General features: G+C 38.2%; 1 protein-coding gene across 1 annotated transcript in view; it reads right to left on the reverse strand.

Annotated features, from left to right (window-relative positions):
* Positions 1–26,306, reverse strand: part of IRAG1 (inositol 1,4,5-triphosphate receptor associated 1) — a 1,344,613-nt gene that overhangs the window by 189,958 nt on the left and 1,128,349 nt on the right. The window contains exons 17-18 of the mRNA XM_044059494.1: positions 22,400–22,531; positions 9,714–9,855 (exon numbers count right to left, since the gene is read on the reverse strand). Coding sequence (XP_043915429.1) covers positions 9,714–9,855; positions 22,400–22,531 — 274 coding nt within the window. The remainder of the gene's footprint in view (positions 1–9,713; positions 9,856–22,399; positions 22,532–26,306) is intronic.

Genomic DNA, 26,306 nt, shown 5'->3' on the forward strand with positions numbered 1-26,306 from the left:
AGTTGGGGAACTCAGTTGGATGTAAAAGATCCAATGGCACTTATCAAAAAGGAACAGGAAGTTCCTCAATGCCCTGGGTAAATGACCCGTAGTCATACTACAAATACCACCATGGGTTTCCCCTGCCAAAAGGATACTAGTCTAGTAGGACTAGCCCAGTCAACAAATGATAAATAAATAAAATAGAGAAAGAGCAACAGTGATTCAAGGAGCAATTACGTGACTTGCATGAATCATGCCATCAGCCACAACACTGATGCAGGTTTATTCATGGACATCCTGTACCGAATGAACAGTTATTTGGCACATAGACTTAAATCAGCATTAAAGCCTAATGGGCCCTCAAGATGATTAAATGCATTTATCTTATGATGGGACTTATACAGACCTGTGTATTTGTTTAGGTCATTCTGAAAGTTGGATAATGGCTGGCACTCTTATGCTGAAGGACAGTTTATTCCAAAAGTGAAGGAGGGCCTGCATAAGGAATTTGTTCCACTTGCTGCAATTGTTAATAGATGTTTTAAGAGTGTTTGTTTGTATATGTGCTGGTATTCACATAGTATTTTAAAGGGAAGGGGCTCCTTTAAGGCCTATTATATAAGGCACAGATCCCCTGTCAGGAGGTAAGATGAAACAAAAAAACAAGTGTAGCTCCTTTAGCCTTTCAGGGTAACTTAGCTGATCAAAACTCTTCACAGTTTAGCCGCAAACCACTGTGCCCTTTTGCATTGTACAACATTTGTAGTTAGAGAATAAAGATAGGAGTATTGTATGCAACAACTTGCCAAACAAATGAGGTGTAGAGAGGAACAATGGCTTCTTTAGATTGACTAGACATTCCCATGAAAAGCTACACTGAAAGTCTGCCATGCGAAAGACAAAAGAAAAACTTGAATTTGTGAGTTTACTAAAGTCCTTTTTGATAATATCCAGTTTCATTTTTTTTTGTCAGCTTAGTAGACTGATAGATTTTTCTAAATCTCACATGCAGTTATGATTGTTTTTATTGATAATGATAGTCAAAGCACTGATTTTATAGCAGCAATAGGTTTCATTCAAGTTCCTGCTGAAGTAATACCAATCATACCATGCTTGTAATTACCAGCAAAAGTAATCATTCAAGGGGTGTTGATGTCAACTTAGGCATTCAAGAAAAAATATTCCAAAGCAGAAGACTGAGTACCAAGCTTTACACTACCCCTGTGGTGACTTTTATTGGTGTGGATAGTTGGGGACCTATCATTATTTGAGTTCCTCTTGATTTTCAAGTAGTTGTCCAGCAGATTAATAAGTGTTAACTCTGACCTCTTTCCTTTACCCATGATGCCAGTATGTGGGATGGTGTTGAATCATTGGTCAAATTCACGTAAGTTGCATGCACTGATGATCACAAATGCAGAGCGCCCGTGACTTCCTCAAAGCAGGTGACCAGATTTAATGGGAATGAACTGACTTTACCAAATTCATATTGACACAGTAATTAACTAATATCTTTCCAACTTGGTTCCATGGCTATTCTTATCATTAACCCTGCTGGTGACAATGGCTGATGGGTTCATAGTTAATAGGATCAACTACAGAGTTACTTTTGAAGATGAAAGCTACTGGTTAGATTTTGTTTTGTACTGATAAGAAAGCAAACGTAGATATTGTCCAGGATCTCAGAAATGGAGTTTTCTAACATCACATAGAACTGGCACACAGTATGATCTTAGGAGATGTATGGATGTTTGCAACTTGGATGTTATTATAGGGATACTCTGTGCACTGCCTTACTAAAATTTGACCTAAATTACTTGCAAGAAGGTTGGCAATTTCTTAGAGTTCACATTCCTTTGTCCCATTGATCAACAGGGCACTACAGTCCTGGAAAGTGATCCCGATTTTTCTTATATAGGTGCAAAACAATTACCAATATCTTTTAGTCTTCATACAAAATTGTTTTTTGTCAGAGACTGTACTTTCTCATATACATTTGGAAGCTTTCTTTTGGTTTAGGTTTTGTTAGTAGCTGAGGAAAATGCTTTATAGGAAGAGTATTTGCTATGTCCATCATTAATTAAACTTTGAGGGTAACTCAGTTGTCCAAGCCTATTAGTCCTTTAAGTCATAAACCCTTGTACCCTTTCATATTGAACAAAAGTTGTTTTTTTTTTTGTGCTGTTTATTTTATGGTTCAACCACTGTGGTTTGTGTTTGAATTTCCTATGTTGTTTCTTCAAATGGGGATGTAATTTGTCGGACGCTACCAGAATTTTCTGAAAATGGATATATTGTGTAAAATGTTTGCCTTGGTTGTCGTAGTTAATCTGCCAACTTCTTGGCCTGGTTTGAGTAAGGACAGTAAGAAGCTGGGGCAAAACAAACAAACAAGTGGTATTTATGGTGACATCTGGTATATTACTCCTCATAGCTGGGTATCATTCTATTGGCTGTAAGCGATTTGTACTAACAAGATTGAGGAGATATTCTGTGTATTGTTTTCCCAGTGGTGTAATTGTACCAGTCAGTTGTAGGGTAATTGATTTCTTCATGATTAGTATATTAGGTTTGATTATTATTTTATTATGTTCTTACAAGTAATCTTCATGCACGTCATAGAGGCATAGCTCAATAACAGCAATTACATGGCATTTGATATTATTTGTGGTTACTTGGAAATCCAATAGTTTAGCACTAGTGTGATGTGAATTACATGACATTCAATATTATTTAAGGTTACCTGGATACTTAGGGTCTATATTAGAACAGCGAATGTTCTAACTATCGAATGCTCTAAAGAGCAAAAATGCAGGACCTCAAAATCGTTATTGTGGGGGGCTGCACCCCCCACACTCCCCACTAAATATGGGTCTATATTACATTGTCGAAAGCCGGCAATATCAAATCTGATATTATCAACACGACAATAGCGAATGCTGAGAATATCGAACGTTTAAACGGAAATCTCCATAAGGGGAGATTTCCATTTACTGCAATGTAGTGCGGTCTCAGAGTTGGTATATTTAAGTAGAGGGAGGTGTGGGGGGTGCAGGTGGACTGCCCCCCTGCCTACACCCTTTAGTTTTTCTTTTTTTAATTTATTTTTATGAACATTCGATGTTTTAATAGTTCGATCAATAAAGGTCGACCTTTAGTGATTCGAACTATTAAACTTTCGATGTTCTAATATAGACCTCTAAATATATATTTCAACTCCGAGATTGCACTACAGTGAGGAAAGGGCAGATATTCCGATCTTCACTGTACTGCAATCTCAAAAAAAGCACTTCGAGGTCTTGTATTTTCACTCTTTAGAGCATTCGATATTTAGAACATTTGATGTTCTAATATAGACCCAGATACCTAATAGTTTACTAGTACTGTGCTGTGAACTGCATGGCATTCAATATCAATTATGATTACCCCAATACCTAATATTTTACCAGTAGTGTGCTGTGAATTACATGCCATTAAATATTATTTAAGGTTTCCTGGATCACTAATAGTTTGCCAGTAGTGTACAGTGAATTAAATGGCATTCAATATTATTTAAGGTTACCTAGATACCAAATAGCTTACCAGCAATGTGCTGTGACTTACATGGCATTCAATAATACTTAAGGTTACCTGGATGCTTAATAGTTTATCATTGGTGTACTGGCCAAGTTATCTAGCTTTTATACTTTAATTGGTGAAAATGGACTCTTCTCCATCAGTTCTGTCAGATCTAAGAGAGTGGTAGGTGTTAAACTTTGGAATAAGGGGCAGGCTTAATAAATCTTTGTATCATGTTTCAGTGATTATGCAAACCTTCATCAGTTTTGCCTTGCAAAGGCACAAAAGGCTGAACATTTTATACTCAGATTGTTCACTCACTGAAAAGAGAGGTGAATATTGGAAATTGACACATGCAAATCAGCTGGCATACCAAAAATCTCCTTGCATGTAAACAGAAAATGACTCTGTCATGATAGACTCCAGTTTTGCAGCCAGTTGTGGAATTCAGTTATTTTGTCACTATAATGTGGTGCCACCTTAGATGAAAGTGAAATATCAACAATGCATGTATCTTTTCTGCCTATGAGGGAGAAGAGAAATTAAAAGCATGTATAAAAGCTTCAAGTGGCACAAAGGGATGAAGCATTGACTACGGCCCAGGCAACCCAAGCTCAGTTAGTGGCCAGGGTGTGCGTGGGATGTGTCAGGATAGGTTGGGTGGCCATACTGGAGGAGCATGGTGTGGAGCTGGATACTCGCACCCACAATGCTTTGAAGGAAGGATGGAACTGGATATGTGAGATGTGAGGGGGTGGGAGGTAGGCTTACCAGCCTTCAACAAAGGTATGCAGAGGTGTGCACTTCCATGACAAATGCATTGTGTTGCTCTGCAAAACTGCACATTCAACACCTCTCAACATAAAGGGAAAGGCTTAAGGCATTAAGAAAAGATCTCATTGTCATGATATTGGCAACAGAATAAAGCAATCTCATGACTACTTGAACAACAGTCCTCTTCAGACAGCTGTCACCCTGAACAGAAGTGAAATTCCTCACTAAATGGAACAAATAGAACATGGCCAGCTGAGAGGAGGCTTTATGGCCGGCACGCATGGGGACAAACAAATCACATAGAAAGGATGATACTATAGCATTTCCCTTAGAGGGAACAATAATTTCTTCCTAAACCTGTGGTAAATTAAATCCACTTTCTACTTTCTTTCAGAATAACTTTACTTTTACTGGACCTACAAAATACATTTGCTATCCTTCTTCACAGTACATTTTAAGTATCAGACTTACAAGATGATTTCCAAGGATATAATATACTAGAGTACTACAGATGAAGCACATTATTTATTTTTATAATTACTAATTATTACAGCAAGTTTTCTAAGACTGAGACAAGTATGTAAACTAGATCAGCATATAAATGTAACTGCGGTGGTGGTGCGGCAGTAGCGTTGTCGCCTCACAGTATGACATTGTCCTGTTCAATTCTCAGCTAGAGCATCTTCTGTGTGGAGACATGCTTGAATGGGCGTACCTTCGTTGAAGGTTGTGCATCAGGGCTGGCAACGCAGCATGTAAAAATGTACTGCCAATCATTAGCGGACCGGAGTTCCGCTGTGGCGACCCCTAACCGGGAAAAGCAGGAAGACACAACAACAAGATCAGCATGTAAATGTAAAGAGTGGGTATATATTCTGTTGTCACGATATTTATAACTTGAAAATATTTCAAGAATCAAATATTGTCTGATCTTTCCATACTGCAACATATAGCATAAATATGAATGATTTACTCTGATAGCTTTAAAAACACACTTAAAATATTATTTTCAAAGAGTAAGCACCAAACAACAAAACAACAAAACTTGCCCCTGCCGGGACCCTGCCTAACCCCTCCATACCCTTCTATTTCATTCCCATCACATATGTGCTTTTTTTATACTTGGCTTTGCCTATGTTCACTTATTAAACCAATACTTATTTAACTAGTGCATTCAACCTCACATTATTGAAAGCCTTAATTCTGCTGTCCATTTTGTATTTTTTGTACAATGCCACTTGTATTTTATTATGTGTCTGATTCTCACACCTGGATTCCTGTCCTACCGTATTTTTAATTGTACTATCCTGGAGTGTTACTTTTTTTATTATATGGCAAACTGTTTATTATACTGTATCTGATGAAGTTCCCTTAGTGGAAAGAAAGCGCTCAATCTGTGGATACCAAGTTGCTGTTATTAAAATAATAGCAGATTCTGAAGAAGTTCCCTTAGTGGAAAGAAAGTGCTCAATCTCTGGATACCAAGTTGCTGTTATTAAGATAATAACAGATTCTGATGAAGTTCCCTTAGTGGAAAGAAAGCGCTCAATCTGTGGATACCAAGTTGCTGTTATTAAAATAATAACAGATTCTGATGAAGTTCCCTTAGTGGAAAGAAAGCGCTCAGTCTGTGGACACCAAGTTGCTGTTATTAAAATAATAACAGATTCTGAAGAAGTTCCCTTAGTGGAAAGAAAGCGCTCAATCTGTGGATACCAAGTTACTGTTATTAAAATAATAACAGATTCTGAAGAAGTTCCCTTAGTGGAAAGAAAGCACTCAATCTGTGGATACCAAGTTGCTGTTATTAAAATAATAACAGATTCTGAAGAAGTTCCCTTAGTGGAAAGAAAGCATTCAATCTGTGGATACCAAGTTGCTGTTATTAAAATATTTTAACTGGATTTTTGTGTTGTGACTTGGCCTTTATTGAGACCAGTGTTCCTACTGACTGATTTTTTTTGATTAATGGTTGTGTTTGGTTCACTCAATATTTTTCCACCTCATTTGTGTTTATACTGTATTTTTAATTGTACTACTCTGGAGTGTTACTTTTTTATTATACTGTAAACAGTTTTTGTAACTGGAGCTTTTCTCCTCGGGTCTCCACTGAAAAATGGGCTTGTAGCCCAGATGGAGTAACCCAGTTAACAAATGTCAATAAATAAATAAGCAATATTTTGAAATACATATATGTAAACATTATCATTTTAAGCTGACAAAGTTGAAGAAATATTTGCATTGCAGTATCACTAAAATAAAGTCTGCACATACGTACATCTACTGATGTTAATACAAAGGATTCTAATGCCACAGGAAAAATAAAACAATCTTCAGAATTACAGGCTTGTCCAATAATATACAACTGTGCACTCGTTTTGGAGTTCTGAATGCAGACATTATGGTCATGGGTCTAACCAGGAACAATGCACGTACAACACGATTAGAAATTGTTAAATATAAATAAAGAATGCTGCCACATATAACACAATTAGTAATTGTTAAATATAAACAAGGAATGCTCCCATATATAACACAATATGCAATTGTTAAATATAAACAAGAAATGCTGCCACTTCAAATACCAAATTACTGATGATAATCAAGTCTGAAAGAATTAAGTATAGGACTTCTTCTTCTATGTTCAAAGGAGTTCGGTACCGTAGTACAAAAGTTGCCCAGGATCTGAAAGCAAGTAACACATCTGAAAATACTATAATATTAGCTGCAATAAATGTTTCAGTACACTGCATCAGGACATGTAAGGAAAGTAATGATTCCCTCTTTTTAGTGTCAATAAAGTCTGTATGTGAGTAAGCATGTGTGTGTGTGTGTGTGTGTGTGTGTGTGTGTGTGTGTGTGTGTGTGTGTGTGTGTGTGTGTGTGTGTGTGTGTGTGTGTGTGTGTGTGCACATGTGCATGCATGCATGTGTGTATGTGGGTGTATGTACTGTTTGTGAATGTGTCTGTGTATACACTTATGTTTGTATGTGTATGCTCATCTGCATGTGTGTGTGTGTGTGTGTGTGTATGTGTATGTGTGTGTATGTGTGTGTGTGTGTGTGTGTGTGTGTGTGTGTGTGTGTGTGTGTGTGTGTGTGCGCGTGTATGTGTGTGTGCATGTGCACATTTGTGTGTGTACTTGTATGTCTGCATCTGCATCTATGTGTTTTTGTGTGTGTGCGTCTGTGTATGTGTGTAAGTGTATTGTTTATAAATGTGTCTGTGTATGTACTTGTATGTATATGTGTGTACGCATCTGGATGTCTACGTGTGTGTGTGTGTGTGTGTGTGTGTGTGTGTGTGTGTGTGTGTGTGTGTGTGTGTGTGTGTGTGTGTGTGTGAATGTCTCTAATCTAATTCTGCTGTGGAACGTGCATTTCCATTAAAACTACCTCCATCAATTAATATTGGTTTGTTTTCAAGTATTTTATTGTTTGCTTTCATCTCAAATACAAAAACTGCATTCATTTTACATTGTATTTAGAGCTTTTCTCCCAGGATCTCTACTGAATATGCACTCTGTCTAGTTGGAACTTCCTGGTTAGTAAACACGAACAGATAGATGGATGGATGGATGGATGGATGGATGGATGGATGGATGGATGGATGGATGGAATTACGTTGACTCACCAAAGGTAGTTTTGGTGAAGGTAAAAAAAATACAAAAACTTCTTGACAAAACTGTGTTTAGTGAACATAGGGCATTTTTTTTACACAGGGCAAGCCCCTGCACCCACATGTGTGTAGACCCCTCCAAGCTATATATACCAACCCCAAGGTTGCACAACAGTGGAGAAAGAGAGAAATTTGTCAGTGAAGTTAGTTTTGGTGAAAGCATTCAAACACTTCTCGTTTGCTGACACTATATATATATATATATATATATATATATATATATATATATATATATATAAAAGAGAGAAATAGAGGGGATAGATATTCAGAGATAGAGTCACAGATAGATACATACATACTTACATAGATACATAGCTAGAGAGAAGGGTGCGGGATTTAGCTGTCAGTCATTTGCAATCAACACTCTAATGAGTGATTCCAAATGTACAATTTAATTAAATTTGGTTTAAAGGCTGAGGCTGTCATATCTTGGAGAATGTACTTTTCTTGAAGGTACAGTAATTCTTGAGTTAGTATCTTTAAGTTAATGGGGGGATGTAGGGCACTTCCTGTCATGTTTGGAGTATAGAGGGGCAAAAGTCCCATTCAAGATCCATTAGCAGCAGAACAGTTGTCATGACTTCACTGCCCCATTGATACTTCATGACTGCATATCTCTCAAGTGTACCTCATTACGATGAATGTGCCTCATTGGGGACTTAAAAAGTTCATGTTCCTCAAAGTTCCTCAATGTTCCACATTGAAAGATTCTGTCACACATTCAGTGTTAGGAATTTTTTTAAGTAAAATCCATGGTAAATAGAAATGAATCATATTAATTCATTAAAAGATCTTCTTTATAAGTAAAACCAGCATATTTTAACTATCCTATGGGCTTCCTAGTTGAAGTTGTTAGTAAGCCATTAGTATGTGTTCCACATTTTGCCCATTTGTTCCACATTATGCGGGCTAGTGTTCCTCATTTTGGAGATGGAAGGTTGAGAGCTATGCATGACTGCACATCTTCGGGTCAAGCATTAATGTACCAAGCTTACATCATGGAGCCTAGATAGATAGATAAATAAAGAGACTGAGAGTAAGAAACATAGACAGGCAGACATATAAGACAATTAGGGGATAATGAAGTCAGCTTTGTGGTACAGAGGAATAAAACTCTGACCACAGTGCTAGCAGTCAACGTTTGAATGTGAGCCTGGGTTCTCAGGAGCTAGACAATGGGGGTTGGTGTCCAGTGGCAGCTAGTCCATCTCACGGGGATACAAGAACACCAAAAGTAACTCGGTCACCAAGGATGATACTACATAGGTGCCTATCTGAGCTTTACACTAAAACAGTCATGTTGATTCTAGTGTCCATCACCAGTATATCCCAGTCACAAGTGATGGCTTTGTTTCAGGGAAAGCCGGATAGTCAACTAGGATGGTAATGAATGGTAATAAACAGGAGCACCTAGTTTCAGATGAAGACTGTTGCCAAAGAGGGGAAAAAAAACAAAAAAAAACAACGTAAGGTTTGTAGAAAGAAATTCAGTTCAGATCAAACCCCAAAATTAGTCTGAAAGGGTATTTTATCATAGAGCACACAGCAGATATACTAGAAGTGTTTTGGTATATGCTGACACCAGTTCAAACTTATAGCTGCTACCCTTACTGCTAACTGTTCCTTTTAGTTAATCCAAACCATCTAACAATGATGTACTAAATATACCTGCATCATTCTGTGGTGCAAATAGATTATATACACATTAACAGCACTGTTACCAGATCCTCCATAATGCCGAGAGGTGTTCTGATTTGCCAGTTTCTTGAACTCTGTTAATTCTGCATGGTCCTTTTCATAAGTTCTCTTTAAATTTTCTACATACTGCATCATAATCTCTGTGGCCTTTGACATGCGTTGTTCCTGTTATTTAAGAAAAAGATTCAGTTTTGTGATTAGACTGTAACATGGGCATTTGCTAAGAATTTGTACCTGAACACAGCAGTAGTTTACATTCATCAGATGAAAATTGTCAAGTTATCTCCCATAGAACTTCTAAGATGTTAATTTCAGGCAGGTCAAGTGTTCCCCTTCTTGTACAGTGTGGAAATAATTAAATAAAGCATTGCATATATTGAAAATAAATAATTTGGTTTGTCTTACTGGAACTTTCAACCAGTCATGGTGAACAATGAAACATTCACTATAAAACCAAACTTAGTACTTATGAACTGCTGCGCCTGTTTAGAAGTATCAGTTAGTATGAATGGAATGTAATATGGGGTCTATATCACGGCATCGAAAAGGATGTTAACCGAACTGCTTAAAAACAAAAATGCAGTTCATCAAAGTCGCTCTTGTGGGGGGCTGTATGCCCCACATCCCCCTGTTAATTATATATACCAACTCTGAGATCGCACTACTGTCAGGAAAGGGCAATTTTTCTGATCTTCACTGTACCGCGATCTCACAATACACACCTCGATGAACGTAATTTTCGATTTTTAAGCCATTTGGTTAATGTCCTTTTCAATGCCGTGATATAGACCCATAATATGTATACTTTACTAGCAGGGGGAAGTATGTACAAAGTACAGCATTTGTATGCTAGCAGGAGTTGGTGTGTGTGGGTACATGGTATGGATTATATAATTCAGTACAAAGGGCAGTATTTATGAAGTAGCAGTAAACTAGTATGCACAGACTTTAGTATTTGTTTGAGTAGGGGTAATCATATACTGAGTGTGGTATTTGTATAGTAGCATAAATCAGTATTTATGGAATGCAGTATTTGTGTAGTAAGAGAAGTTAGTATTTAAATGTGTGCACAATGCAGTATTTGTGCAGTAATGTGACTCAGTATATACAAACTACAGAGGCTAGTATGTACAAAGTACAATATGCACATATTAGCAAGAGTTATTAAGTGTAACAGTATTATAACAGAAGAAATTATTATGGACAAAATACAATATTTTTCTAGCAGAAGGACTATGTGTAACAGAACATAAAAGCAGGTTTGCAGCATGGTGGTCCTTCCATTACAGTACTGTTTAGATGGCAATAAAAAGGACAGCATACCCAAGCATAACTGGCATTTTGGCATGCTGCTGTCATCTGAGGTGTGTTTGTTTTATTCTTTCAACAGAGGGTGTAAGTACTGAGCATCAGAGCATTAACAAACCTTTGGGAGCCATGGCGTCATATAAGAACAAGGTATATCACCTTATAGGTTCATAGAGTTCTTACTAAACTTACTGACAAAGGGGGGCATTGAGAAGCTCAGTCGTATCACCTTGCCTTGAAGGGGGACTGACAATGTCCTTCATTAAATAGATTCTTTTCTGATATAACCCAGATGAAAATTTGTAATCATCCATCCATTCATTCAGACTGGTTTGAAAAGTTACTGGAAAGAAACTCTACTTACTCTTCTAAACAACTTAGCACAAAAAATCTGGATAAAGCTAAAAATAATTGGGGGACAAAGCCCCCCAAAATAGGGTCAGATTTTAAATATTACTCATAAATTTAGGAAAGAGTTGTGTTAACATGCATTTTCTGAAGGATATGAAGTCTGAAACTCAATTGACTGTCATTATTTAGTGATTTCAATCTCCGATGATTTGCCAGAAAATCACAAATTTTATAAGGAACAGGCCAATGATATGAGACAAACACTGCAAAAATCTGGAGAGTTGAGATGTATGACTCTACTTGATATGTAAGGGCATCCTATTCCACAAGTTAAACTACTTTGATTTAGGTACCTGCCACATCTAGTGTTGTTGATATGACAGTAAAAGGTTTAGGTCCCTGGAGCAGATGTTACTCTACCTCCGGTTCTGCTTAGGTGAAGGAGCCCAAAGAGTGCGGCATCATTCATGGCACAGAAGGATAAGCAGGCAGGGATCACTCCTCAGGAGTCTGTAGGACACTGAGTTGAGGGACAAGGCTTTTTAATCTATCAGAGTAGTTAAGGGTACTGAGATATTTTTAGTAAGGAACCCCTAAGATCTCTCAAGTCAGTTTATGTGTTTATTTAACCAGGTACTTGCCAGGGGAGCACTATATTCAATGAAAGATCTAATAAGAGAAAAATAAAGTGAGTCTATATATTCTTTTGACCTTGAGGAGATACAATGAAGGATAAATTGTGTAAGGTTCAAGAATGTTCTGTCACAGCAATATGGTGGTCTTTGGTTTGAAGTTCATATTTTGTCCTTGTAAATTATGGGGCAGACATTTTCACCAAAACAGCAAATAACAGCAAAACTAATGTGCTCTATAACATGTCTAAGAAAAAAACATGCACCACGGAGAGCCAGGGCATTTGCCCCATTTGTTCCCCCCTTATCTGGGAAGCATAGTGAATTGAGCAGAAACTCTGCAACACTTCATTATGATAATAATGCAATAGATGTTGCTCTTTATCTTAAGATTATCTAATTTATTAATCTGTTTATTTAACTTTACAGCATTTCTGTAGAGACGATATTGTTCCGTTTTCTTAAAAACATCCTGAATGTCTGTTACTGAATGAGTTTGCAGCTCTGTACCCTTCATGTCTACATAGCTGACAAAGATACAGAAGAAGAAAAGCAAGTAGTAATCATTGTTCCTTTGAAAGTGCAAGAGTGTCCTTTATTATAAAATTCTTTTGTTTAATTATTAACACTAAAATTACTTTTGCTATTTATTGAAAAGAGGCTGCATTTCCAATGAAGGTAGCATTTGACTTTGTGTGGTAGCCATGTAATCACCACAAAAGAATATTGATCCCCTGTGTTTTAATGTAATTGTTTTGCTTTATGTGCGTGTTACAATATTCTTATTTTATAACTAATATGAATCAGATATAAGGAAATAACTGTTACTGGCCAACAATACACTCAATGTTCATAGGCTCATAGGAAGTTACAAGGCTAACAAGCCTAGCCATGTTCTACTCTTATTTCCACGATCAGCACTTAATGCCCATGTCCAAAATAGAACACAGGTGGAACCCCAAAGTGAATTTCTAGTTACCCATCCAATCGTCCAGATTGTATTTGAAGAGGGCCAGTGAGGTGCTTTATTTGACATGAAGTGGGAGTCTGTTCCAAGGTAACATCTGGGAGACAGATCTCTCCCTCCAGCAGGTTCTATTAATGTCACATACCAGGTTAAAGTCTTTGGAGTGAGTAATCTGTGTATCATTTGACTTGTGGTTATGCAGCAATTCCAATAAAGCAGGGTCAGAGATTGCCTTATATGCAAGGCAGAGATCACCTCTGAGCGGTCTGTATGAAACAGAATAAAGTGACAGTGATTTCAGATGATCCACATAGGACAGATGCTGAAGACCTTGAATTTTCCTTGTGAAGAACCTTTGTGGTTTCTCCAATTGTTGCAGGTGCTTGGAAAGGTACATACCAAAAGGGGCATTGTACTCAGTTATTGGCCTGATGAGGGAAGAGTACAGGGAAGTTATAACTTTTTTCTGGAGGCAATGCTCTTACATGTGAGATGAGCAATGTACAATGCCCTTTTTACCACTGTGGAGACATGCTGATCAAAGTAAGATTGCTGTCTCTACCTGTGTGCCCAGGTCTCTCGCCACTGAGTGCATACTTAGGGTTTTACTATTGATGTGGTAGTTAGCAGGAACATCACTTTTTTTGCATTGAGTTTAAGGCCATGACTTTGGCACCAAACATTTGTTTGTATTTGACCCTCTTGTAGGATGTTGACATCATTTGCAGATTCTATGACTGTTCCCTTTATGCAGTCATCAGCAATCTTTGCCAGCCACAGACCTTTAGCTTTTGCTTGAACTTCGGAGAAATAGATTCCAGACAGTAGAGGTCCTAGGACTGATCCCTGTGGAACAACACTGGTTACAAATCTGCTGTTGGAGGTGGATTTCCCTGTTTTGACTATATGTGTTCTATCAGTGAGCCAGTTAGTGACCCATCTAATGATATAAGGGTCGATACCTAGCTGATTCAAAAGATTCAAAAGAAACTTTATTGTCATTTAGGAAACACAAGTGCTACCTAAACGAAATTTCAAGTGTCAACTCTTTTACAGAAAAAACAAACACAAAAAGGCAACATATGATAGGTATTAAAGAATAAACAAGAACTACAGTACAAAAGTAAATATCTAGGTACCTGACACACATGCTTGTACACTATTTATATACACTGGACAACACTGACTACTAGATGATTAACACATGAAAGGAAAAGTACACTATGCACAGAGGCAAGACTGGGTAATATTGCACATAAGAAATGACTGGAATTGCACTTACATGAGAATATATTAATGTTAGTATGCAATAAATAGAATTTACTGTACGGAAAATAGGAAAAGAATGAGATTGTAACAATCTGTCACAGTTTTGATATATCAAGATTTACATCTGCATTAATGAGTCTTATTGCAGTTGGATAAACACTGTTCATGAATCTGGAGGTCCTGCAGCAGATACTCTGTAACCGTCTACCAGATGCAAATTGAATGAACCAATCATATACTGGATGAGAAGTGTCACTCATTATTTTGCGGGACCTCTTTTTACATCTCAGTTCAAAGAGATCCTGTAAACTATAGGAACCTGTAGGAAAACTAGTGCCCAAGATCTTTTCTGCTGTTCTTATTATTTTTTGCAGCTTCTTCCTTGGGTGTATATTGTAAGTTCGAAGTTTGAAAACTTAGAATCTCATATGATCGACATCATACGACGAAGTTTTCAAACATTGAACGTTTCAACGGGGATCACCGTAGGGAATATTTCCCTTCACTTCAATGTAGTGCAATCTCAGAGTTGGTATATTTAAGTAGGAGGGTATGTGGGAGGTGCAGCCACCCATGTGGGGGGTGCAGGGGGGCTTGCCCCCCTGCATTGAGCATTCAGGTAGTTTTTTTTTATTTTTAGTTTGTTTATATTTTATGTTTGATGTTTGAAAACTTCACTCATATGGAGTCAATCACATGAGATTCGAAGTTTTCAGACTTTGAACATATAATATAGACCCTCTTCCTTTTGGCCATTGTGGTGTTACCGAACCATACAGTGCACTTGCTGGTGATAATGCTCTCAATGGCTCCTCTGTAGAAGGTATTTAGAGCATTCACAGACAGCTTTAATTTTCTAAGCCTTCTTAGGAAGTCTAGTCATTGGTGGGCTTTTTTAATTAGCTCAATTGTGTTTTTACTCCAAGAAAGATCCTCAGATATATGTACCCCCCCAGGAACTTTGTAGTTTGGAATCTCTCCACTTCTTCACCATTGATTTGTGGGGCAGGTGAATGGCAGAGCTTTTCCTAAGGTCAGTAATGATTTCTTTTGTTTTATTGACATTCAGGTCCAAATTGTTGTTACTGCATCATTCAGTTAGGGAGATGACCTCATTCCTATTCACACTTTTCTCATCACCACTTACGAGTCCCACCACTGTGCTGTCATCTGCAAATGTGATGATGTGGTTGTTGCTAGCTTTTGCAGAGCAGTCATGGGAAAGGACTGAGAACAGTAGAGGACTCAGCACACAACCTTGGGGTACTCTGGTGTTGACTGTAATGCTCCCTGAAGTGTAGTTACTGCCACAGGTCCTTTGTGGTCTTCCAGTCAGGAAATCAATAATCCAGTTCCACAGTCCTTTATCTATGCCAAGGTTGGTTAGCTTTTCTATAAGTTGCACAGAAATCAACAGAATGAATGCCGAGCTGAAATCTATGAACAACAGCCTGTCAAGATATTCCAATATGAGGTGAAGTGCCACCAAAATGGCATCAGCAGTTGATCTGTTTGCCCGGTAGGCAAACTGCAGCAGGTCAAAGGATTGGGGTAGTACTGTAGTCAAATGCCTTTTAACCAGTCTTTTGAAGCATTTCATTACATTTGATGTAAGGGCCACTGGCCTGTAATTATTTAGGCATGTGGGGTTGGCTTTTTTGGGCTGAGGGATTATGTTGGTTGAAGTATCCCGGTACCTTTTCCTGGACAAGTGAAGTATTGAAGATGTCCGGCAGGACTATGCTGAGTTGGTCTGCACAACCTTTCAATACTTTCCCCAAAATGTTATCAGAGCCATCATCCTTCCTGAGGTTCACTTTCCTCAGCTGGTTCTTTACATCCACAGCAGTGAAGTTGAATATTGCCTCATTTTGGTCATTGAGAAGCTTTACCACCTCCAGGTTGTTTTTCCCTTCAAACCTGCAGTCAAAAATGTGTTTAGACTGTCCAGACATTCAGTGCTATCATTGCACTGAGCTTACTTGGTGTTGTAGACCGTTAGCTGTTAAATACCATGCCACAGGCTTGAGTCTTTCGCATCCTTGAAGCATCCTTGTATCCACTTTCCATACTCCTTCTTAGTCTCCTTGATACCCTTTTTTGATTAGCCCTTGTCTCACTTAGGTCCTTCTTATCCTTTGCCATGAAAGCAGTGTTTCTTACCCTCAGCAACTTGTGCTTCTTGCTGTTTAGCCATGGTTTTTGGTTGGCTCTTACCATAATATTTTTGATATTTGGTACATCCACCATGCATTTGTATATGTAAGCCATAGTTGTTTCAGTATATTCATCTATGTTTACCAGATTGTTCACCATGGCTGCCTCCCTGAAGACATCCCAATTTGTGATAGCAAAGCAGTGCCTGAGGTTTTCCATAGCTCCTTCATGACAGACGCTGATTTTTTTCACAGTGGGCTTATCTCTGATTAAGAGAGGTTTGTAAGCTACTATTAGTTTTATGAAGATAACTGCAGTAAGACGTTGTCCTGTTCGATTCTCAGCTAGAGCGTCTTCTGTGTGGAGACATGCGTGAATGGGCATACATTCGTTGAAGATTGTGCGTCAGGGCTGGCAACTCGGCACGTAAAAATCTACTGCCAATCATTAGCGGACCGGAGTTCCACTGTGGCGACCCCTAATGGTTTGCTTTGGAGGACTTCACAAGAAGTCTTATTTGCTTGTTTAAGCTGAGGAGGGAGTGTTTCCAGTTTAGGGCTCTCTCCCTGTTACTCTTAGACAACAATTTCTTCCTCTTATTGAAAAGTCTGTTAATGACAGTTGTCCATCAGGCAGGTTTACCCTTGGCAGTTGTCCACCAGGCAGGTTTACTCTTCCTTGTGGAGCTTGTTTTGTTCCTATCAGGTAAGTCTGAGTCAATGCAGTTATACAGGTGTTTGTATAAAGCACTGGTGTAGGACTCGGAATAGTTGCCATTTCCATCTGGAGGGATGCAGTGCAGTGAAGCTATTTATACCATCCAGTAAGAGGTTATAATCTGCTTTGGAAATATTTTTTAGTATAATTGCTGCTGGGGGGGGCAGGTATGATAGTTACTTTGAATGAGACTGATTTGTGGTCAGATCTCACCCGGGAAGACCTCACAGTGGGAGTGTTACACTGGTCCCTCATATTGGTAAGCACCAGATCCAGGCTGTTGGCACCCCTGTGGGGTTGTCAACCAGCTGTCCATGTTATTGGAGTTAATGAAGTCAAGGGACCTTTGAGCAAGTGAGTTTATGCACAAGAAATTTACCCCGTCAATGGATGGGTATTTTAAGTCTCTGTCATTGTAACAGATTTGTCCATGTCTAAGTTTTAGCCATAGAACTGTACACCATCTATTTGGCAAACTGCCTACTATATGGACCACATATTTTTTATTGGAGTTCCTCGAGGCTATTTACAAAAATATATTCACAGTGTTGCCTTGCTTAGCAGATTATGAACATAATACATTGTTAAAGAGAATTTTATATGTTATGGCTTAAATAAATAGCTGATATCAAAGCAGACTAACAAATGCGGCACCTATCCCAGAACAGGTAGGCTCATAGTTTTGTAAATATTCACTCAGTTACTGATCAGTGAGAATCAATAGAAACCTAGCCTTACATTTTTTTTTGGTAGTTTTAGTCCCATATCTGCAAAGCCAATTGGCAACCTTGAAACACTGAAACCCCCATGCAGTTTGTTTTTGGGAAGGATCTCGCTCTCCTAATCAGTCTCCAGAGCAATGGACAAGGGTAAGGTGGTCCACACAGCCTATCTGGACTATCCAAGGCCTTCTTCAACTTCACCCCCTCACTCTATCATACATAACTTACTGTAGCTGGGCATTAATCCCTAAGTAACTCACTCTGGGGTGCCAACTGGCTTACTGACAGAACCACAGTGTAAAAGTAGCCACATAAAAAGCAGCCAACAAACAAGTGAAGCTCATGGTTAATTTCTGGGACCCCTCTTGTTTGGCATCTACTTCTCTGAAGTACAAGCCAATACTAAGGGACTCTGGCTAACAAAGTTTGCAGATGACTGCAAACTGGGAGCCATTACTGAATCCCCAAATGGTGTGGATATTCTACAAAAGGGCCTGACAGAAACAGATGCTTGGTGCCAGAGCCATGGGCTCAAGCTCAATGCCAAGAAATGTATATTTATCCCCTTTGGGAAAAAAACATGTACCCATGAATTACCACATAGGTGGCAGTACACTAAACACCAAAAGTGTGATAAGAGACTTAGGGACACAGGTGAACAGTGGTCTCACCTTCGAAAACCACACCGCCACAACAGTCAGGAAATCCTTCTATATGGCACACCTCATCACTAATGGCTTTTCATCAAGGAAAAAGGAGGTCATTGTCCCACTGTACTGATCCCTCATTAGACCCATTATAAAATACAACACCACTGGAAAGGCCGCAGAAATACCTCACTAAAAGAATCACAGGCCTAAAGCAGATGTCCTATGTTGACTGTCTAAAAAACTCCACCTATACTCTGTTGCATATCGTCTACTCAGAGGCAATCTCTGCTTAACATACAAGGCCATGTCAAACCCAGAGCTGTTGGACATGCTACACTTAAAGAAATCCCAATCCCTCAGAGACACATGTTCCAGGGATCTAAACCTTGTCATCACAATGAACAAAACATGCTGGAGGGATAGGTTCCTGACCCAGAGACTCCCCAGACTCTGGAATAGACTGCCCATACATGTCAAGCAGAGTGCCTCTTTGGTCCTCTTCAAAAGGAACCTTGATGACTGGATGGGAGATAGGAAATTCACCCCATGGATCACGTCAGTTGCCCTGCTAGACAGGGGTCCAGGGAAGTAAATACTGTGGGAAGAAATAGCCAGGGTTATGACTAGGCTTGTATAGGCCCTAGGGCCGATAGCCTAGTACCAACCTATGAACCTATGAACAGAGCATTTAAAACACGCATATGGGTTCATAAGTTCATAGGATGTTAGTAGGCTGAGGATTTTTACAAGCCTACAATCCCAATGCTGTATAATACTAGATGAGAGGTTTCGTCTATACCCAAGGTTTTTCTAGCAAGGTTTATCCATGTCCAGGAGAGAAGCAGGGGCAATCCCCAGCAGAAATTTACAGTTTCCCCATCTAGTCATCCAGGTTGCGCTTAAACAGGGTTATGGAGGTACTCTATTTGATAAGGATTGGAAGTCTATTCCAGAGGAGTGGCAACCTCTGAGAGAGATGTATCTGTCTCTCCAGCAGGTCCTGTTTATGTTTCAGACTAGATTAAGATTTTCCTGGAATGGAGAATCTAGCCCCATTTGAATTACAGATGTTTAGCATTTCCATTAAACCAGACATAAATCACTTCTAAGCAGTTTATAAGCTACTGAGTACAGTGACAGTGACTTTAGTCTGTCCATATAAGACATGTGCTGGAGACCCTGAATTTTATTAGTTAGAAATCTCTGAGGTCTCTCAAATTGCTGCAGGTGTCTGGAACGGTACATACCAAAGGGAGCATTATATTCAATAATAGGCCTGATGAGGGACAAGTACAGGGGAGGTATAACCTCTTTTGCACTTGAGGCGATGCCTTTGCAAATCAGGTGAGCGATGTCGAATGCCTCCCTCACCACAGTAGACACATGGTGGTCAAAGATGAGATCACAGTCAACTTGCGTTCCCAGGTCTCTCACTACTAAATTGGTACATATTGTTACATTACATGTTGTCCCTTTTTGTAAGGGGCATGGGTGTTAAGCTGTTTGTGAATTTGCAGTTTCTTGCCCAGTCATCCAAATTTCATTTGAAAAGAGTAAGAGAAGTACTTTGCTTTACATGTTGTAGAAGATGGTTCTATAGTAGAGGTATTATTTATGATATATATATATATATATATATATATATATATATATATATATATATATATATATATATATATATATATATCTAGCCTGACAACATGTCCTGTTTATGTTGCAAAAGAGATTGAGATCCCCTGAATGTGTGTTTATGCTACCGTTGGACTTGTGAATGTGTAAGAGGTCTGACAGGATATGGACTACTGAGGGTCTTTATGGGAGATGGTGGTCACTTCCTAGCAGTCTGTATGATACTGAGAAGGGGGAAAAATCTCAGGTACAAAGTGATGAGAAGTCTGGTTACCTTCTTAGAAGAGTTTCTGATCTTATGAGTCGGTAGAGTAAGAGAAGAATGAATAGAGTGGCATAAGTGTTCACTCGGAGAATGATAGCGGTACAATGGTTTCAACCTTTGTAACACTAATCAAATAAAATCTGTGCATGGTTTCCCAGAGAAGTCGGAGTTTTTATTATTATTTTTTTTTCTATTCTTTACAATTTGAGATTTGGTAGCCTCTTCAGACATTTTCAGTTAGTGTAAATGGATTGACTACACAGACCTTTGTTGGTCACAGTTTTATTTGGCCCGTGATGATATACGGGTACAAAGAACAAGAGTCGTTATATTTAATGCTTAAGCACAACATATTTGAGGCAAAGAATAAGAAGCATAAATCAGGCCTTACAACATAATCTTGTAAGAGAATTTAGTCCTGAAGATTATTTTGAGGAAGGACTTGAGGGTTACAGTAAATATCTTTTGCATCCCCAAGTACCTAATATTGTAAGGAGTGCAATTTCAAATATCTGATCCTGCAAGAAAAAAGTGTTAACTGTTAGTTGAGCTTATGTAAGCATTTCAGTAGGTACAGACTTAAGTCATAAATAAATAAATTAATAAATTAATGAATGAATTAATTAAGGTTGCAGCCGGTAGTAAATGAGAGATGGGCAATAGCAATGGTTAACCACGTTGTCAATAACACAAGTTAAAATAAAAAAAGAAACATCATAAATTTTATGTAAAAGAATGTCTAGTTTTAATGTATTGCTCTTAGAAGCAGAGGATAACAAGGCAAGGCTGGTAACAAAATGCCCTTAGTTATAGGTAAATGAACTCTGAAATGTAGGGGGGGAGTATATGCTATAAAGGGGCTGAGTTCTAGACTGGGCAAGGTGTGTATGATAAAAAAATGTCAGGTAATAAGCATGAGATGTTAATGGCCAGACTGTCTAGGTGAAAACTAAAAGGGAATTAAGAGGCTGTCCATAAACCAAAGTTCCTAGAGTCAGGTGTAAGTTAATTTCCAGTACGTTGTAACAGTTCTGAGAAGTCTCGTTTGTACACTGCAGAGAATGGCTTTCATTTATGATAAAATTATTTTGAACTGCATTTAGTTACTCATGAAATGAGCTAATGTCAGATATGTAGTTTGCTTATGAGGGACAGTGATAGATCAGACCTAAACAGTAACAAAGATAAAACTAATAACATAACAGGTACAGGTGATGGCAATATAGACAGAAAATAAGAAAAAGTAAGGAGGTTACAAGGCAAATTTATTTAACATTTGTTTACCAGGAAAGTCCACTAGGACAGAACCCATTTTTAGAGGAGGCCTGGGGAGAAATGCTCCAGATGCATGTCTGTGGGAGGAAACCCAAGCGAATGCAGGGAGGATATGCATACTCTGCAGGCTGATTTAAATAAGATGAGGGATAAAGGGGTAAAAGGTAGGAGATTGGGGTAAGATGACTGAGCTTGAGGCACTTGTGAAAGTAGCACAGATCAATCACAAAGTCCCAGGCCGTTTGTTATAATGTATGGAACATGAAAGGATATTTAGAAAGGATATGGACAGTAATGGTACACAGAAGAGGAAGATGTTGAAATTTACAGGGAGGAACATGGGGAGAAGGGCAGGTATTATACTGGATGCACTTAATACGCAAATTAAAAAGGCTTATTGTATACTTTCTCCATCAAGCAAATGTAAAATAGTATACACCCTGTACGGAAGGCTTTGCTATGTAATGTTTTAATTCTCATAAATATTTGCCTATGAGTTTGTTAGTGAGGAATATATAGTTGATTACAAAGGTAAAATATTGGTAGTAGGTTATAAATGGATTAGAGTACATAACTGAATCAGGAAAAAGATATAATTTCAAACATCACTAACATAAATATAAAACTGTTTTCAGCACTGTATTTGTATGTTCTACATTTATATAAATCAGTAATGTTTACATAATGGAGTATATTAATTTCTAGTAAAACCACTATATCTGAATTTCTGTTTTTACTAGATGGTGGAGCATTTAAATTTGTCTCACCTGTCGAACAGCTCCCACCATTTCTGCACGACTCGACAACCGCGTTGTTAAACGACAGAGCACAGCGATAGTGTCCTGCAATTTTTGATAAGCTTCTCTTTCCTCTGGATGTTGCCACAAGGAAAAAAGGGACTAAAATAAAAAAAAATGTTTACATTTACTTTATATATAATACAGGGACATTGTCCATAAAAGAGACTTTGCTTGCAAAATAGTTAACACATTGCTAAGAAATGTCCTTGTTCAAAATACCAACAAAACGTCAGTGAAGCACTATTTCACAGAAAAAATCTTGAAATGTCCAACACACAGTCACATTTTTAAGTATTTAAATAATTTACAAAAAAACACACCTGTTATAAGTTAATAATTGAGAAAAACATTGAAACAAACATATGTGCACCACAAGAGTTAAAGTGTTTATTTGTCTGAACACTGACCCAGACAAGCAGAAGTTACTAACAGTTAAGTTCCCAATCATTCAGATTTTGCAATTTAAGTAGCATTCATTTATTCATTTTTTTCCATCACCCATTTAATTGACTTCTGAGTCATGGAGAAGTTACAGTCCATTGAATGGATACAGACAATCAGAGGGTGCAATTCAGAAAACCTAATCCTGCATAAGGGACGATCCTGTCAGTTTATGACAGTTCTCTGTAATCGAGTACCATTGTCTTTGTGTGGTATCTAGAGATAGTACATGAGTGGTCTAAATATGTTCAGTCATCTGTTTGATGACAGACTGTTTGAAGTTCTTTTGGATAGCATTATCTGGCTAAATGGAACTTTTGATAGAACTGATTTTGTAACTTTCTCTGTGGTTTTGGGGACCTCATAGTTTGTTATTATCTAGAAAGGCTGTGCAGGATCACCCCCTGAACAGAAGACTTGAGTTTTGTCTCCAATGAAAAATAACTCTACAGAAGTTCCACTTTGCCTGATGTTTTAGACTGAACTAGCTTCAGTTTCTCGGTCACTGACTGAATGAACCATGTTTAGAGCCAATAACTGCTCCACTTGCTGAACTGAGATTGCACCCTTCAGCCAAAGGTGTTAGTCTATGAGGTCCTGCTGGTGTTCAGAATATTGATTTCTAGAATATACAGTCTTTTATGTTACATATTATCCAGTATTTCAGTTCAAAAAATAAGGACCAGGACAACCAAAAGCAGGAAAATCAGAAAAATGAGCACCTAGGAGGATAATATTAGATAGCCAAAGTACACTGTACGACATGAGACAATAGATTTAAAATATGCCACAAACATAAACATACTCATATTCTTTAGCAGTGCCAACACAGTCTAGGATATAACCCCCTTTTTACAAATTACTGAGAATGACTTGCAGTCTTTATTTCTAGCTTGATTCATATTGTTTATCTTTGCATATACTGTGAGTCTGATCTGAATAAATCACTTAGATTAGCTGCCCTAGTCTCTTCCAGGGTCCACGGAAATGAAACTAGAGAGGCTTACCTGGTTAACAAAGGTGAGAAGAATACACCTGAAACTCTCCAGAGCAGCTTTTGCATTGCTATCTCTGTGTATTGCTATGTTCACTCTGCTCCTCAGTCCCCCTCATCTGTTGCGTTTTATAGTTATCCATTAGGCGGTCACTATATGGTCTGTCACTTCACTATTTAATTCTGGTTTATATTTCTTAACTCTTCGTAAACCTTTGCACGCAGCCCTTGATAATTTGCTTCATCACACTTGTGGCCCATTGACCTAGCAATCTCTTCTTTACTGCCTTTATGTCATACCTAGTCAGGCTGCTATCTTCAACCTTCCTTTTCTCTTGAACTGCCTTCCCCAACAATTCTGATACTGGCTTTCAGTTCTTGCTTTTGGGTACCGCACCTGACTTGTTCCTGCTAGTCCATCTCCAACCTTGCTTCCTGTCTCCCCACAACCTCCACCAAATTTCTCCTGCTTAAACTACTGAAGGGTTTTGCTGCGTGCATTAGCTGACAGTATATCTTTTTTTCTGTTTTGATATGTTCTCTCCCTTCCACCACTTTCATTTTTCAGATACTTCTCATTGGCATCTACTTGCAATGAACTAATTTTCCCTGGATTAGCGTACTAATACCCAGAGCAGAAGCTATGTTTTTGGGATCACTTACACAGAAGCAGAATGTTCTGTCTTTCCTGCCAGTAACCTTTGCACAAGCATAATGATCCCCTCACTTTCAGGAACAGCAGGGCTGGAAGAGAATAGGCCAGTGCATGCTTGAACCTCAGAAGGGAGTGTTCACATTACATATGATGGCACAGTAATTGAGGTATTACAGTATGTGGCACAGTTGTGTAATATGCATGCATTGATTTGTATCCTGTAGCATGGTATCACTTGGCTGAGACAATTAAAAAGGAATTGCATTTGCTGAGCATATGATGTGTACGTCATCAATGAATGTGATACCAATATTAAGTGTACATCATCAGTGAATGTGATACCAATATGATGTGTACATCACCAATGAATGTGATATGCCCCTCCCCCTTCCTTGCTATGTAGATTGTATTGCAAAATATTCAAAGTCCAGAATATTGGACATTCAATTTATATGGTTTTGCAAGTGGAATATCCAAAGTTAGCGGTTCTCTTTGGTATTCCCAATGTCCAAAAAAGTAGAACAGCCCCTCCTTTTAGACCCATAGTGTCTACAACCCATTCTAAAATGAAACCAATTTCAATTTGGTTAGATAAAATTCTAAATCCTATTGTCCAAAACTTGAGGTTTTATTTGAAAGACTCTTGGCATTTATTAGAGTTGTTATGTGATTTTAATTTGAGAGACATAGATATATCTTCAGTATTTTTTGTTACACTTGACGTAAATACTCTTTACACAAGTATTGATCAGGAAATAGGAACTTATTTATTTATGGAATATTTGACTGATTACACTGATTTTGGCAATGATAAGATCAACACTCTGTATGTTTTGATGGAGACAATTTTGGACAGTAAGTTTTTCAAGTTTGGATCTTATATTTTTCAGCAGATATCTGGTGTAGCCATGGGTTGCAGGGTTGCTCCCTCGTTTGCCAACCTTGTTACGGCTAGGTGGGAGACACAATATCTTATAACATACCCTTTAGCCAGGAACATCTTATTTTACAGGCATTACACTGACGACTTGTTTTTTTTTTTTTTTTTTTTTTTTTTTTGTTATGGCAAGGGAACCTTGAAAGGTTTCACCAGTTGTTGGATGACTTAAATGGTTCCACCAGCTTTCTAAAGTTTACCCTAGGTGATTTTGGCAAAGTGATAGACTTCCTTGATATTCATTTAGAACTACTTGATAACAAGGTTGGCTTTAGTAGTAGTATTTATAGGAAGTCTACCTTTGTCAGTCAGTATCTGCATAGGGAGAGTCTTCATCCTCAGCATATGAAAAGAGGGGTGGTCAAGGGACAACTCATTAGGCTGAGTGGATTGACTAGTGATGATTCTGTTTTTAACCTTGAAGTCAATAAACCTGTTGAATTTTTCATGCAAAGGGGGTATGACCTTTTTTGGTTAAGAAGAATCATTTTTGAAGTTACATCCTTATGTGAGAGTACAGCAAGTCCCATTTTGAGAGGTAACTATAGTGTGGAGTCTAGGGTCAAACATAGCAATACGGTGTTTGAGTTAGCCTTCCCATTACCCATTTCTGATGGGATGGACATCATCAGGGGTGTGATTAAAGAGAATTGGAAGGTTCTGCTTGGACATTCTGATTTAGTGAAAGTTTTGGGTAACAAACCCTTGTCCACTTACAAGAAGGCACACAACATAAAAAGTATTCTTGAAGGAACAAGAAATGGGTCACACAATAGTGGTAGAGACCCTGTTGGGACTTTTGCTTGTAGTCATTGCATGCAGTGTAGATACATAGTTAATTCAGGTT

This window comes from Protopterus annectens, chromosome 17.part0 (assembly GCF_019279795.1).
Source record: "Protopterus annectens isolate FY-2018-M chromosome 17.part0, PAN1.0, whole genome shotgun sequence".
Taxonomy (NCBI): domain Eukaryota; kingdom Metazoa; phylum Chordata; order Ceratodontiformes; family Protopteridae; genus Protopterus; species Protopterus annectens.